This window comes from Schistocerca nitens, chromosome 5, assembly GCF_023898315.1.
Source record: "Schistocerca nitens isolate TAMUIC-IGC-003100 chromosome 5, iqSchNite1.1, whole genome shotgun sequence".
Classification (NCBI taxonomy): domain Eukaryota; kingdom Metazoa; phylum Arthropoda; class Insecta; order Orthoptera; family Acrididae; genus Schistocerca; species Schistocerca nitens.
The window spans coordinates 340,322,579-340,336,381 of record NC_064618.1 but is presented as its reverse complement, the minus strand read 5'-3'; the positions used below and the strand labels follow the sequence as shown (position 1 = coordinate 340,336,381).

Here is a 13,803-nt window from a genome sequence, read left to right as displayed (position 1 = left end):
GGGAAGGCAAGCAAGTGCAAATTTAACGAGGAACGGAAGATTAAGAGGGTCCTCAGGACAGGGTATTGCAATAAGCATAAGTGCTTAACTTAAGTGACCAACAACCCACAACTGCAACTCAGCATGGAATAGTGGTTCTGATGAGGTCCTAGTACCAGCCTCCACCCAGAATTGAGATCGCTTCTTCTCCCATCATCAAGTCGGCCAGCTGGTGAGGCACACTAGAACAATTTATTGGCTGGTCGGACAACCATCAGCTGGGTCAACATACAATATGGCTGACTAGCCCAGCCTGCAAAACTGACAACCTAATGTTAGTGTTAGATCAACTTAGATAGTAACCACGTAAAACACAAGAATAATTCACCATTTGAACCTTTTGCAAATTTGACCCCATTTTTATTTTAAAAAATTAGAAACATTTAAATAAGATTATAACACTTAAGCCCAAGAAATTATCAGAGATAATTGCAAAAAACTATCATTTGTCCCCAGCACTCTGAAATATAATACATATATTGACAAACATTGAAACAAGAGGTAATACTTAAACACAAGATTAATCCAAGGTAATTACAAGAAGTTGCCTCCAAGATCCAGTACTCAGACAGTATTAAGATTGACTACTCACTCAAAGGTTTCACTAGATACAAATATTGTGCCCTACCAATATAGGGCATTCATCAACAGTCTACAGTGTCCGCAACATGACAGCCATCTCCCTGTGCAGCTAGGGCTAACAGACACCCAATTGGATGGCCAATATAATTCTAAAACACAATTTAAAAAAGGAGTTTAACAACTCAGCACAATAATGACTCCAGTAAGACTCCTCTTAGTTGGACTCCATCACAGATCCACCAAAAAAGCAATACCACAAGCAACTCAAACAATACTGAAACCAGTCATTGTGCAGCAACAGGGATGAACTGTAAGTAATCAGGGGCACACAGAACCCAGAAGTCAGTTTGTAAGGTTCCCTTGTGCATGTAGTTGTGACTTATTAATTGTGTAGTGGAACACAGATACATGGTGAAGAATGCAACATTATGTTTTTATGCAGGAAGAGCTGAGTGCCAGTCCATTAACCATATTAATGGATATTGCTATGATTAACATAAGATTAATAAATTTGTCATGGACAACTGCATCATCTTAAAAATGCATGAAATTCCAACTCAAAATATCCACTAACTCTTTAATGTGTTATATGAACGGCTCTGTCATTTATTTATTAATTTTGAAATTCAGTTATTGCAATCCTCACTTTAGGACCAAGAAACTGTACAAAAAATTAGCTTTCTGTAACAATGGTTAAATTGCCCATTAGTCTGCAAACAACTAAAAATAATTGTTCCTGACTGAAATTAATATCAGTCCTAGCATGACTACTTTGTTGTGCTCACATATTGCTATTATAATATTAAACAGAGTTTCAAATAAGTTTTACAGTGCTGGGGAAAACTGCACATTCATGAAACAGAAGCACTACGCAGAAAAGTTATAGCAACTTGTCTAATACAGATATCGGGCCCCCACTCATCATACAGTTAATTGGAAATAACAGCAGTCTTTGTCCAAACACAAGCTCAGTCCAGCCCAAGTAAACAGTGGAAGCAGCATTTGTAGCTCACTTTTTAGAGGCAGAGTCAAGTAATGGCAGCCAGAAAAAGAAAAACTGATTGCAAACTAGCCAGTGAGTGGGTTTATATTGGCCCTCTGTGGAGTTTCTCATGACCAGCCTGCGATATATCTAGCTGCCTTGCCGGAAGTACCATCACCGGATGTGGGGAATATTATGCATACTGATATGTCCGTATCTTCCATTTGCACATCTGGTCGGGTTACTAAATCAGAGATTTAATTCCAGTCAACACTAAGATGCATATTAAACAGATCTTAATGTTTCCTGTGCTTAGGAAGCATTTAAGTATATAACATTGTATGGAATGAATGAAGGTACACAAATAGTATGGAATATTAGATGAAAACAGCAGTTCAGTAGTGCAAGCAGCAAAGCAGTGGTTTTTTTCTTCATAAGCTCTGTGTTTTTAGTAATATTTATAAGATCTTGATTTACAGTGTATTGAAGAATATGAGTCGAATAGCACCAGTGGTAGTGGGTTATTACATGGTTTATGGGTTGTTAGATAATTTACAGTAGTAGCCTGCAATGGCTTTCTCCTTGTTAATGTACATCTTGACTTTCAGATTCCTGAAGGTTCTTCTTCAAGATAGGGTTTATGAAACAAAGTGTGTGAATGTATAAGTGAGTTATTAATATGAATATAATAGAAGGAAACATTCCACGTGGGAAAAATATATCTAAAAACACAGATGATGTGACTTACCGAACGAAAGTGCTGGCAAGTCGATAGACACACAAACAAACACAAACATACACACGAAATTCAAGCTTTTGCAACAAACTGTTGCCTCATCAGGAAAGAGGGAAGGAGAGGGAAAGACGAAAGGATGTGGGTTTTAAGGGAGAGGGTAAGGAGTCATTCCAATCCCGGGAGTGGACAGACTTACCTTAGGGGGAAAAAAGGACAGGTATACACTCGCACACACACACATATCCATCCGCACATACACAGACACAAGCAGCTTGTGTCTGTGTATGTGTGGATGGATATGTGTGTGTGTGTGCGAGTGTATACCTGTCCTTTTTTCCCCCTAAGGTAAGTCTGTCCGCTCCCGGGATTGGAATGACTCCTTACCCTCTCCCTTAAAACCCACATCCTTTCGTCTTTCCCTCTCCTTCCCTCTTTCCTGATGAGGCAACAGTTTGTTGTGAAAGCTTGAATTTCGTGTGTATGTTTGTGTGTCTATCGACTCGCCAGCACTTTCGTTCGGTAAGTCACATCATCTGTGTTTTTAGATATATAAGTGAGTTATTAGTTACATAATGATGTTTATTTTTAATCCCACTATTTTCATTGTAACTTCAGTTTTAGTTGTGTTCCTGTTCTAAGACTTCTATGATTTTTCTGTCTTATGCTTTTCTTTTCTTATTTAATTTCAGCTGCGGCATGATATGATTGACCAAAAGGAGGGAGAGACAGAGCTTAGTGTCAAAATCCACTATGATGAAATGGTAAGCATAATATTTCTTTTGACACCATTTCTTTGTGTTTACTATCTTTCTGATCAAAGAACATCATTGTCACCACCATTTTTCTTCTCCATTAAGCTGGGTGTGGACTCTCTTCATATGTCTGTAGCACTGCAATTGCTACAATTCAGAGGTCTCCAGCAGCCTTGTTTCTAATCTTAGCTCTGTTCAGATGTCTTTAATAATTTTATCTTTTTTATTTTATATCATTATAAGTAGGAGGTATTATTTGCACAGGCTGAACTTAGAAGCGGGTGCAGTTATGGAAATGTTCCATCCCAAAGCATCTGAATTTTTAAGTTTTCCATATTCTGTTCTCAATCTCTTGCTGTATGGTGTTGTCTTAGGAAACAGTACTAACCAGGTACTGTAAGTTGGTCAAAATGTATGTATCCTCAGACATAAATCTTAGATGCACTTTTGGAAAGTTCCTGCTGAACACTAAATAAACTGTCTTGGTTTTGCTGATTTTAAGTCCCATTTTCATGAATTGTTTATGCCGAAGATTTAGCTTAGTTTGTACTTCTATTTCTCTCTTGCCTCAAGCTATGGCAAAAACAAAATCATTAGCTGTTGGTTCCTTTCTTGTGACTTCTTTTAAACCTTTATCCATTTTGATGATGAGGAGGAATGGAAAAATGCTACTTCATTGCTGGAACCCACTCCTTATTTTTAACCAAACTGATCTTCCTTTTAGTACTATTTCACTGCTCTTGGTTTCATCATATAATTATCTTACTGCTTCGATGATAGTACTGAAGTGAAGTGTGGGTATTGCTGCTTACATGTCAGTCTTGCAGTGAGCTGACTTACTGTCACACCCATCCACTTTGTTCAGGATGTAGGCTATGGTGATAGTATGGTAATGGGAACTGATAAGTGCACATTTGCTGAAAATGAATTTTTTCTGCACAAATGAATAATAGAATGAGTGACAAAAATAAATCAGATCACAAAGTCCATTAACCGGTGACTGCGATAATTTGTGTTTGCATAAGAGTTCCTCTCGAACTCTGATCTCAGAGGATAAACACACCTCGGTGATGAGTGCATCATCTGATTGCATGAGCGTAGGAGAACAATGGACTCATGTCTGGAATGAAATGTGCTTTCCTTGTGATTGCGGGGTATCATGTATTTTATGGACCTCACGAAGCGAAAGTGGAAACAAATAGAGAGTGCCAAACAAACTTCTGTACACATCTGTAGGGAGCTCACATTAATCTCGACCCATGTGGTCTGTGGATTGAAGTTATAGACTCTCAAAAAACACGTCTGTACTGTACAGTGGTTCAGTTGACACTCCAATTGTTTTCTGCAGATCCATGCCCGTACATGCCACACCTTGCCAGAATTTTGCCTATTAGTAGGTATGTGCACTGACGGATATCTGATGCATCTAACTCGGGCTGGCTGTGAGTGGCTTTGGTACTTTCATGCATTTTTACAGCATGGCTGACAGACAGATCCCGCCTTGGAAACCAAAGCTCGGAAGCTGCGACAAAGGGCAGGTGTGAATCTTGTATGATAGATGTTTGGTTTTGTGTACTTCGTTGTGATGCCAGTGTGAGGGCCTGTCAGGGGTGATTGGGCAGTGGTATGTGCTGTCAGCATGCGGGTGCGTGGTGGGTGTTTCTTCATGCAGCTGCCTAGTGACAGTAGCAGCAGGCTGCATTGCCTATGAGCTGATGATAGCAAAAAGTGGCCAGTTTCAAGTCCGTGAGTCACTTGAAAAGATGTCATCTCAAAAAAACACTGGATGAAAGGGAAATGAAGCAAAGTGTCATGAATTTTCTATACTCATGTGAATACAGTCTTGTCATGTGGACATGGTTCCTGGGACTGTGGTGCACAAGCCCAGAGGCACAGGGAGCTTGATGGGAAAGGACACAGAAACTCAGCTCGGAAGGTAATCTGGCATCAACATCCAACATGGCAGAGGCACAGAGACACGAATGCAAGTCCAGGAGCTGAGACAGACAAGCCGCTGGTTGCGAGGGAGATGGTTTCTGGAGCTTGACTGGAGATGATATGTTGACAATGTGGCTCACTGGAGGCAGCATATCTGCAGCAGGTGATGGCTGAGGTGTTGTTATGACGCAGCACGGGTGTTTGAAATGGATGCAACAACCAGAGTGCATGACATAGTTTACTGGTAGCTATGGTGGTGGTGGCCTAGGCGCTTGTGGTGAGTGCAGCCTGTGCAGCTGTGGTGGCTGGCTGGGCAATATGGCTTGGGGGACAAGGTGCACGTTGTGGCACGATGACAGCTGGTGGCATGCATGCATCATGGGTGATCACGAGTGTGGGTGATCCCTGACTGGTGGCAGAGGAAGCATCATCCACTGACAAGTCTTTCACTGGATCGAAGACGTGAATGGCAGCAGGAGCAGTCAAGATGTAATCCAGCTTGACTCGGTTGATTGACACTATGTTTGGCTTGCCACAGCACTTGATATCGAGTATTCTATTGCTGCAGGTCAGTACACAGCACGTCATGTATGCAGCACTGTAAGTTGGCGTGTACAAACACTTTGCCAGTGTGATACCTCGTCGGTGCATGCTGTCAGAGGCGGGCCATATGGGCACGCAGATGTTCTCCCAAGGGAAGGGCCGACACATCATAGGGTAATTGTATCTCCTCCATAAAATTGCCAGTGGTGGTGAGGGATTGTCCATACAAGAGACCAGCAGGTGAAGCACTGATCTCTTCTTTCAGTGAAATTTGCAGACCAAGCAGTACCAGCGGGAGTGCTGATGTCCAGGAGACATTGTGGCAAGTTAGGATGGGTTTAATTGTTCACTGGAGCTGCTCGACCATACTGTTAGACACCAGGTGGTAGCTGGTAGTTCTGTGTAACTGCACACTAGACAGTTGACTGACTTGTGTGAACAGCATGCAGTGAACAGCACTGTGATCCATTGTGACGTGAGTGGGGCAGCCAAAGCATGCCACCCAGGTGTCAATGAAGGCAGGGGCGACAGTCTTTGCAGTGATTTCAGCTATGGATGTTGCCTCCAGCCAGCATTTGAAGCAGCAGCAGATAACATTTGCTTCGGAACAGAGGGAGCAGGCCAACGATGTCCACTTGGACATGTGCAAAATGTTGAGTTGCGTCAGGAAACGCACTGACGGGTGTATGGATATGCCTCCCGACTTCAGCAGGCTGGCATACAGTTCAGGTGCATCCACATTTATGGCAGTCTTTCTGAAGGCCTGGCCAGATGAAATGTGCGGCCATGAGCAGCACAGTGGTGTTGATGCCGGGCTGGGGCTGAGGTGCACGAGCAGCACAGTGGTGTTGATTTGTGGCATGTGACAGCCCGTGGACACTGTCGATAGCACTGCACCGTAATTTCTCCAAGAGAAACAGGCAGTGTTTGCTGTTGAAATGTCACACCAAATTTTGTGGGCAGAGCCAGGAATGGGCACTAACTCAAGTTATATGCTGCTGGAGGTGCCCTGGCAGAGCCTGTCCAGTTGTTTGTCATCCTCCTGTTCTTGGGCAATGCCCTTGAAGTTCACAGTAGGAATGATAATGGCACAAGCATGGGACAAGCAATCGGTAGCAATGTTGTTGATTCCGGAAGTATGGTAGATGTCCATGGAGAACTGTGACACATACTCCAACTGCCGGAATGGGCAAGGCATATACTTAGTATTATTATTCTGAAATGTTTGAGTTAGGGGCTTGTGGTCATTGAAAGTCATGGAGTAAAGGGCTTCTATTGACAGGTGGGAGTACCATATTTTATGACCTGTAAGATGCACTTTTTTCTTCAAAAAATTGCTCCAAACTTCAAGTGCATCTTATACTCATAGTTAACATAAAAATGCCCAGTGTTTGATTTAAAATACACAGCAGTCTTAGAAATGGCCATATATTCAGTCACACAGGAAACCTATCTCTATCCATAAACATTGCATTCAACTGGCATCAGCAGTGCACCGATGCGACGAACATGAGTTGTGGGAATTCACAAGCCTGCTAAGACAGTCTCCTTCCCATCCTGCTATCACAAAACCTGGAACACTGTCTAGCGTATGATGCATCATTGCAGTCTACCATGCCAGTGAATTTGAGTTGAAAGTGATTTGTGTTATCAGTAACAGTACAATATTTTTGTTAGTAGCTAGTTTTATAATGTAAAAAAATAAAAGGTATTCATATGATGTGGGCTGAATGCAAAATGGCCAAAACAAGAAGATGATGTATTGAAATTGAGTCAAGGACACCACCAAAATGGCACTGGAATTAATACAAAAATGAATCAAATATAAGCTTGTAAGGTAGCACTACAGTGGCACTTAAAAGACTTTAAGGGTCGAGTTGGTTAGTGCTACAGGTTTATGAAGCATCATGGATTTAGCATGCAAATCAAAAGCTAAGTATCTCAGAAAATGCCACAAGAGTATGAAGAAAAAATATTATTTTTCCATCACTTTATTATTCAGCATTGAAAGAAAACCAGTGTGGAATTAAGCCAAATAGCAAATATGGACTAAGCTCCTCCGAAATTGGATGTGCCGAATAACATTACTGTTAGTGCTAAAACTGTAACTATAAATACAAGTGGACTTGAAAAAATGCATTACACTGTTGTCCTTTCATGTTGTGCTGATGGTATTGAACTTAACCCAAAAGTCATTTTCGAGCGCAAAACAATGCTAAAACATTTTTAACTACCACCAGGTGTTGTTGTTCACACACATGACAAGGGCTGAGGATTGGATGAATGAGGCTGATATGAAATTATGGATTAACAGCATCTGGGACACAAGGAAACATGTTTTATTAAAGAAGAGTTCTCTTTTTGTGCTAGATCAGTTTAGCAGTCATTTGAAAAATTGTGTGAAAGTGAAAATGAGCCAGGAAAATATAGATCTTGCTGTTATTCCAGGAGGACCTACTTCACAATTGCAACCTCTTGATGTCTTGATGCTTTTCCCCATTGCAGCTGTCCAGTTAACAGGAGCCCTTCACTTCAAGTCGGCCTGTGTAGCACTGCAGTCAGAGGTTCTAGCACTTTGGCGGCATTGAGCAGATGGTGAGCTGTACCTTGTCTGATAGTGGTGTAAATCCACTAGGGGTGATTAAATGCCCAAGAAACTCAGTTTGCCTGACTACAAATATACTTTTAAAGGTGTCAATGATGATGCCAGTCTTGATGAGATGCTGAAAGATGGTCGTTAGATGGCTTGATGGAGTTTGAGCGACTTCAAATAGATGAGGATGCTGTTGAAGTATGCGAAACATGACAGTAAGCCTCATAATGACCCATCCAGGAAACACTGCCAGGTCTGGGCAGCATTCTGATAGTTGGTGTTTTGTGAATGTTTTCAGGTGTCATAGGGATCTGTGTGAACCCCTTCACAGTTTTGCTAAATATAACTGAGTCCACCAAGGTGTGACTAAAATCCTGTTGGTGCACCGTTCATGTAGTTAAGGCACAATAGTCTCTACATGGGTGCCACAAGTGCACTAAGTGCAAGGCAGAGGACCATGGACTGCTTGATGGTCAAAATATGCTCTGTTGCAACATGGCCTCAAACATGGGCTTTGCTATAGCGGGTTTCTCAGGCATGGGTTGACATGGAGAGCTCGAGGTGGGTGGGCTGGGCGTAGTTATGATGTGGTGGACTGTCGAGTATTTTATTTCCTTCAGTGCACCAAGTGGGTGAGTGAGCTCTGGAAATTTGTATAGTATGTTTGTGTACGATTTGGATGACTTCAGTGGCTAACACTGAAGAAAATGGCCAGCTGTCAGTGTCCCACTATTTTCAGATTTGTTGTCAAATTGTTCAGCTGGGCATTCACAATGTCAGCCAATAAGTTGTAGTGTTTGAGGAAATCTGCACCCAGGATTGGGTTGTTGATGTCAGCCACAGTGAATGTCCACATAAATGTGCAGTGCCATCCAAGGTCCAAATCTCGGTGATATGTGACGTACGTCTTTTTTGTTGAATTGTCTGTTGCAATAAGAGACAGCACCTCGGCCTTCAGATGGTCTCTTAGCATGGATTTGGGAAAAATAGAAAGATCAGAACCCATGTCATAAAAGGTACTTCACTCTGCCTGCCCATTCCATTTTGAAGAGATGCCTGGATATTGCTCTGCAGCCAGATGTACCTAAGCCTGGTTGCAGTTGGCATTTTGGTGCTTGCAAGGAGGCCAAAGCTTTGCCACTTCGTTATCAAAGTGTGAATGATCCCAGCAAAAGCCACTCTGTTGCTGCTCTGACGTCATCAGTGTACGCCAGAATGGTTGGTACTGTGCTGCTGGTTGCACAAGCTGGCTCAGTGGTAGTGGAATCAGCTGCCACTGTGGCGCATGCTGCCCTCTGTCTGTGAGTGGGCCAACCAGTGGACCTGCATGCTGAGTGCTGCCATCTGTGTGGCTAACTATTTTATTAGGTGGTGCAAGTCAGCATTCAGGCCAGTGGCTGCAGGAGACACTTGGCAGTGTGGAATAAAATTTGCCAGTGGATCTATGGCATTGTACAATGCTGTGACAGTGCTATTGGGCACCATTGCGAGCACACCATGCACCCGATCAGCCAAAGCTCATGATGACATCCAGCTGCATTTCTGCTTGCATGGAAATGACTGCTTGCACCTCGGCTCGGAGGCTGCACATCCAGATAGCACACAGCAGTGAGTCCAGCATCATGTTGGACAGTGTGAAGCTCGACAGATGGTGCAGAAAGTGAGATGGTCTCTTTTCACCGCATTCCTCTTGGTGCAGGAACTGATGTACTCGTTCCTGTAATGATGAAGTTCACTGGATTAACTCCTCTTTTAGTCACTTATATGTAGACTGCATTGGCGGGACAGTGATAATGTGTAACACTTCAACCATGTGGTGTTGATTTAGCTATCCCAAGAAGCATCTGAATGTGATGAGGTCACATGTGGTGTTGTTGCTCAGAAAAACAGCATCCACGTTGCTGAACCACGATTGGGTCGCAGGGCTAAAAGGGCGGCAGCCTAACCACACCCATTCTATGCTTATTGTTGCTCCTGTAACAGTGGTTGGTGGCGGTGTGGCCTTGCTTTGTGTGTGGAAGTTTTCCTCAGCTGGTTCGGGGTGGGCAGAGACTGTGCGTCCAGAGTGTGCCTGTAGCTTGCTCTCCAGCCTCTGTTTGCCTGCTAGCAGCTCATCTATTGTCTTTTGTCTACTGTCTATTGTCTTTTGCAGTTCTTCCAAAGTCATAATCTTGCTTAGCACCTAATTCTTGATGATTTGTCTGTAAACAAATCACTCTTCGTATACAAGAGTGTAAGTGCTAGATCACTTGTGATTCTGCTAAATTCACACCGATGAAAGTTCGTCACCACATATTTAGCCTAATTATCATGTTAAGGTCACCAGCAAAGTAGGAACATGTGGATATCGCTGCTTACATGCCAGTCATGCAGTGAGCCAACTTTACTGTCACACCGACGCACTTTGTTCACAATTTAGACTATGGTGATGCTGTGGTGATGGGAAATGATATGTACACATTTCTTAGAAATGTGTTTATTCTACAAAAATTACTAAATGAACAAGTAACAAAAATGAAATCAGATCGCAGTGTCCATTAACCGGTGATCACAATAATTTGTGTTTGCATAAGAGCTCCACATGAACACCGATCCCGGAGAGTGTACACTCCTCGGTGATGAGTGCGTCATATGATCGAGTGAGCATGGGAAAACAGTGGACTCATGCCCAGAATGAAACTAGCTTTCCTCATGATTGCGGAGCACCATGTGTTACATGGATGTGATGAAGTGAAAGTATAAATGAACAGAGAGCACCCAACAAACTTTCATATATATATCTGTGGGGAACTCCCATTAAGCTTGACTCACATGGTCTGTGGATAGAAATTATAGAGTCTCACAAAACACATCTGTACTATATGGCATCTTAGTTCACACTGCCGCTGCCTTTTGCTGACACATGCCCACGCAAGCCACACATTGCCAGAATTTTGTTTACGGTAGGTATGTGCACCAACAGATTTCTGGTGCAGCCAACTTGTGCCAGCCATGATTGCCTCTGATCCATTCACTCATTTTTGTGGCACGGCTGCCCCAGTATCAGGAACCTTTTTTATACTAAAACATTCCCATATAAGCCCAGTAATTCTCATACAGCATTCTCGTGCCAAAAGTTGATCTTTAAAGTCCAAAACCATGTTAACTCTCATTACATATAGTATCAATAACTTTTCTTATTTTATCCCGAGGATGAATTCATAGATTTTTACTCCATGGGATAACAGCATTACATTTAAGTAGCTGGTGCACTTCTTTTTCAGTAATAGAATCCTGACAAGCTGCTTCGGGTCAAATTAATTTCTCTTTCAAAATTCTACTTGGAAGTGTGTAAAACCATTGGCGCCCAATCTGTCCAAGATCATTTCTTCATTGAATTTGCCTTATCCAACAGACTTATTATTTTTCATTTTAGATGCCACTTTCCTCCTTTTCCAACCAGACCAACCTATCTGTGTTTACTCTAAGACAGTCATGTAATTCATTGTTGACATAGTTTTATCTCCATTACAGTTTAATGAAGTTTCTCCATTACACTTCAATAAAGTACCAAAATGTATATGGGTTTCCTCATCACTGGGAAGTTGAACTGATTGGGTAGATTCATTTTTAGTACTTCTACTCTTTACAATGCTATTTAACAATTTTTTATTCCTATCTGATGTTATTCTAGTAGCCAGAACTTCCTGGAATTCCTGATTCTCAGCTTCAGCTGACTGTAAATCACTTTTCATTTTTCTGCTTGTAAACTAAAACTTATCTTTCGCTGCACCTGAGTTATTGTGTGTGTGCGTTGTCTGATGCAGAGTTTATCATGCATTTTTCTTACTTGTGATAGCCTTTTTAATATCCACATTCCACCAACCTATTTTCGTAGGTTTTTGTATGTGACTCTATCATCTGCATCCCACATCTTTTGTAACTACCACCTCTCTCACAAGAGTGTCTCACTCTTCATCTTATGATTTTAGTTCTTCACCTGGCAACATCCTTCACCTAAATTTTCACTTAATTCAGAAAGCGGCCAAGTTTTTATTTTGGGGTGCTTTTGTTACAGGCTCTGAGGTTTCTTTTTTTTTGGTAAAGTATTTTCTGCTGAAATTCTTTGGAATGACTTTGACTTCATTCATGGCCTTCCATACTGCATCTGTTATTACACTGGCTTTTTAATCTGAGATACATCTTTTTATCTTTTCAAAGTCCTTTTTCTTCAAGTCGGGTTGTCCACCATCAGGTTGTTTCTTCATGCAAAGATTCAGTAGTTTTTTCCTCTCTCTGGATTCTACTTACCAACCCTGATGGCTCAATGCACATAAGTTGGCCCTTAATGAACAGGATCTTAATGTAGATTGGGCAATCAGGGTTGGCAAGTAGAACCCAGAGAGAGGAAAAAAACTACTGAATCTTTGCATGAAGAAACAACCTGATGGTGGGCAACCCTACTTGAAGAAAAAGGACTTCAATTTTCATAGCTGTGGGCTTTCAGGGTGTTCAAAGATTGGCCTTTTCTTCTTTTGCGCATCCTACTTGTTGTGCATATCTTTGGAATGTACTGCTTTGCAAGGTTAACATACATTAGATTTATTTCTTACAATGCTAAACTGACAGAAACAGGTACAGTTTTCGGTAGCCATTTCCAATTATGTGTAAATGTTAATCCCATAGAATTTAAATCATATTAATAAGTTTGTTTGCGTGACTGTCATCTGCAGCAAGCAAAGAAATATTTGTTTCATAGCTTTAAAAAATGCCTTTTTCCTGCTGCAATGTAATTTATTTGTTCCAAACAATGAAAACTACAGGTTGGAATATTGGAAATAAGGAAAAAAGTAAATTTCTACTCACCATAAAGATGACATGTTGAGTTGAGGTCAGTCACAATAAAAAGACTTACAATTTAGCTTTTAGCCAAAGCCTTCTTCATAAAAGGAAACACACTCACATTCATTCACACAAACAAGCACACCTCAAACACACACAGGACCGCCATGCCCAGCAGCTTGGATGGAAATGCAGCTATCACTTTAAGTGGAAGGGGGTGGGGAGGGGGAAGGGATACCAGGGTGTGGGTGGAGTGAGAGAAGAGCACTGTCTGGCAGAGCCAGCAGGGCCTAGAAGGAAGCATGACAAGACAACCACCGGACACAACATTGAGAGGCTGTGGATCAGGGGTGTGATGTGGGTGGTCACAGGGGGGAGGGGGGAGATGGAGCAAAAAAGGAGAGGAGCAGGAAAGAAGAAAGATAGGTGGGTGTGTTGGCAGAGGGTGACACATGAAGGTGTGAGGGGACAAGAATGGGGAGGAAGTGATAGGACAGAGGGACCAGGAACTGTTGGGTGGAGGGCTTGGGGACAGTAGGTTACTTTAGGTTGATGCCAGGAAAATTTTGGCAGTGAAGAATGAGTTGTAAGGATAACTCCCATCTGCACAGTTCAGAAAAGTGTGTGGTGGAGAGGAAGATCCAGATGGCTTAGGTTGTGAAGCAAACTTTGAAATCAAACATGTTATGTTTGGCTGCATGTTGTGCTGCGGGGCAGTGTACTTTGCTCTTGGTCCCAGTTTGGTGATAGCCATTCATCCTGCTGGACCACTGGTTGGTAGTCAGGCCAATATAAAAAACTGTGCAATGATTTCAGT

The 13,803-nt window shown here is 42.1% G+C and overlaps 1 protein-coding gene across 1 annotated transcript in view; it reads left to right on the top strand.

The window, feature by feature from the left end:
- The window catches only part of LOC126259958 (voltage-dependent calcium channel subunit alpha-2/delta-3), a 941,077-nt gene that overhangs the window by 724,852 nt on the left and 202,422 nt on the right, over positions 1–13,803 (top strand). The window contains exon 15 of the mRNA XM_049957069.1: positions 3,029–3,100. Within this exon, the coding sequence (XP_049813026.1) occupies positions 3,029–3,100 (72 nt within the window). The remainder of the gene's footprint in view (positions 1–3,028; positions 3,101–13,803) is intronic.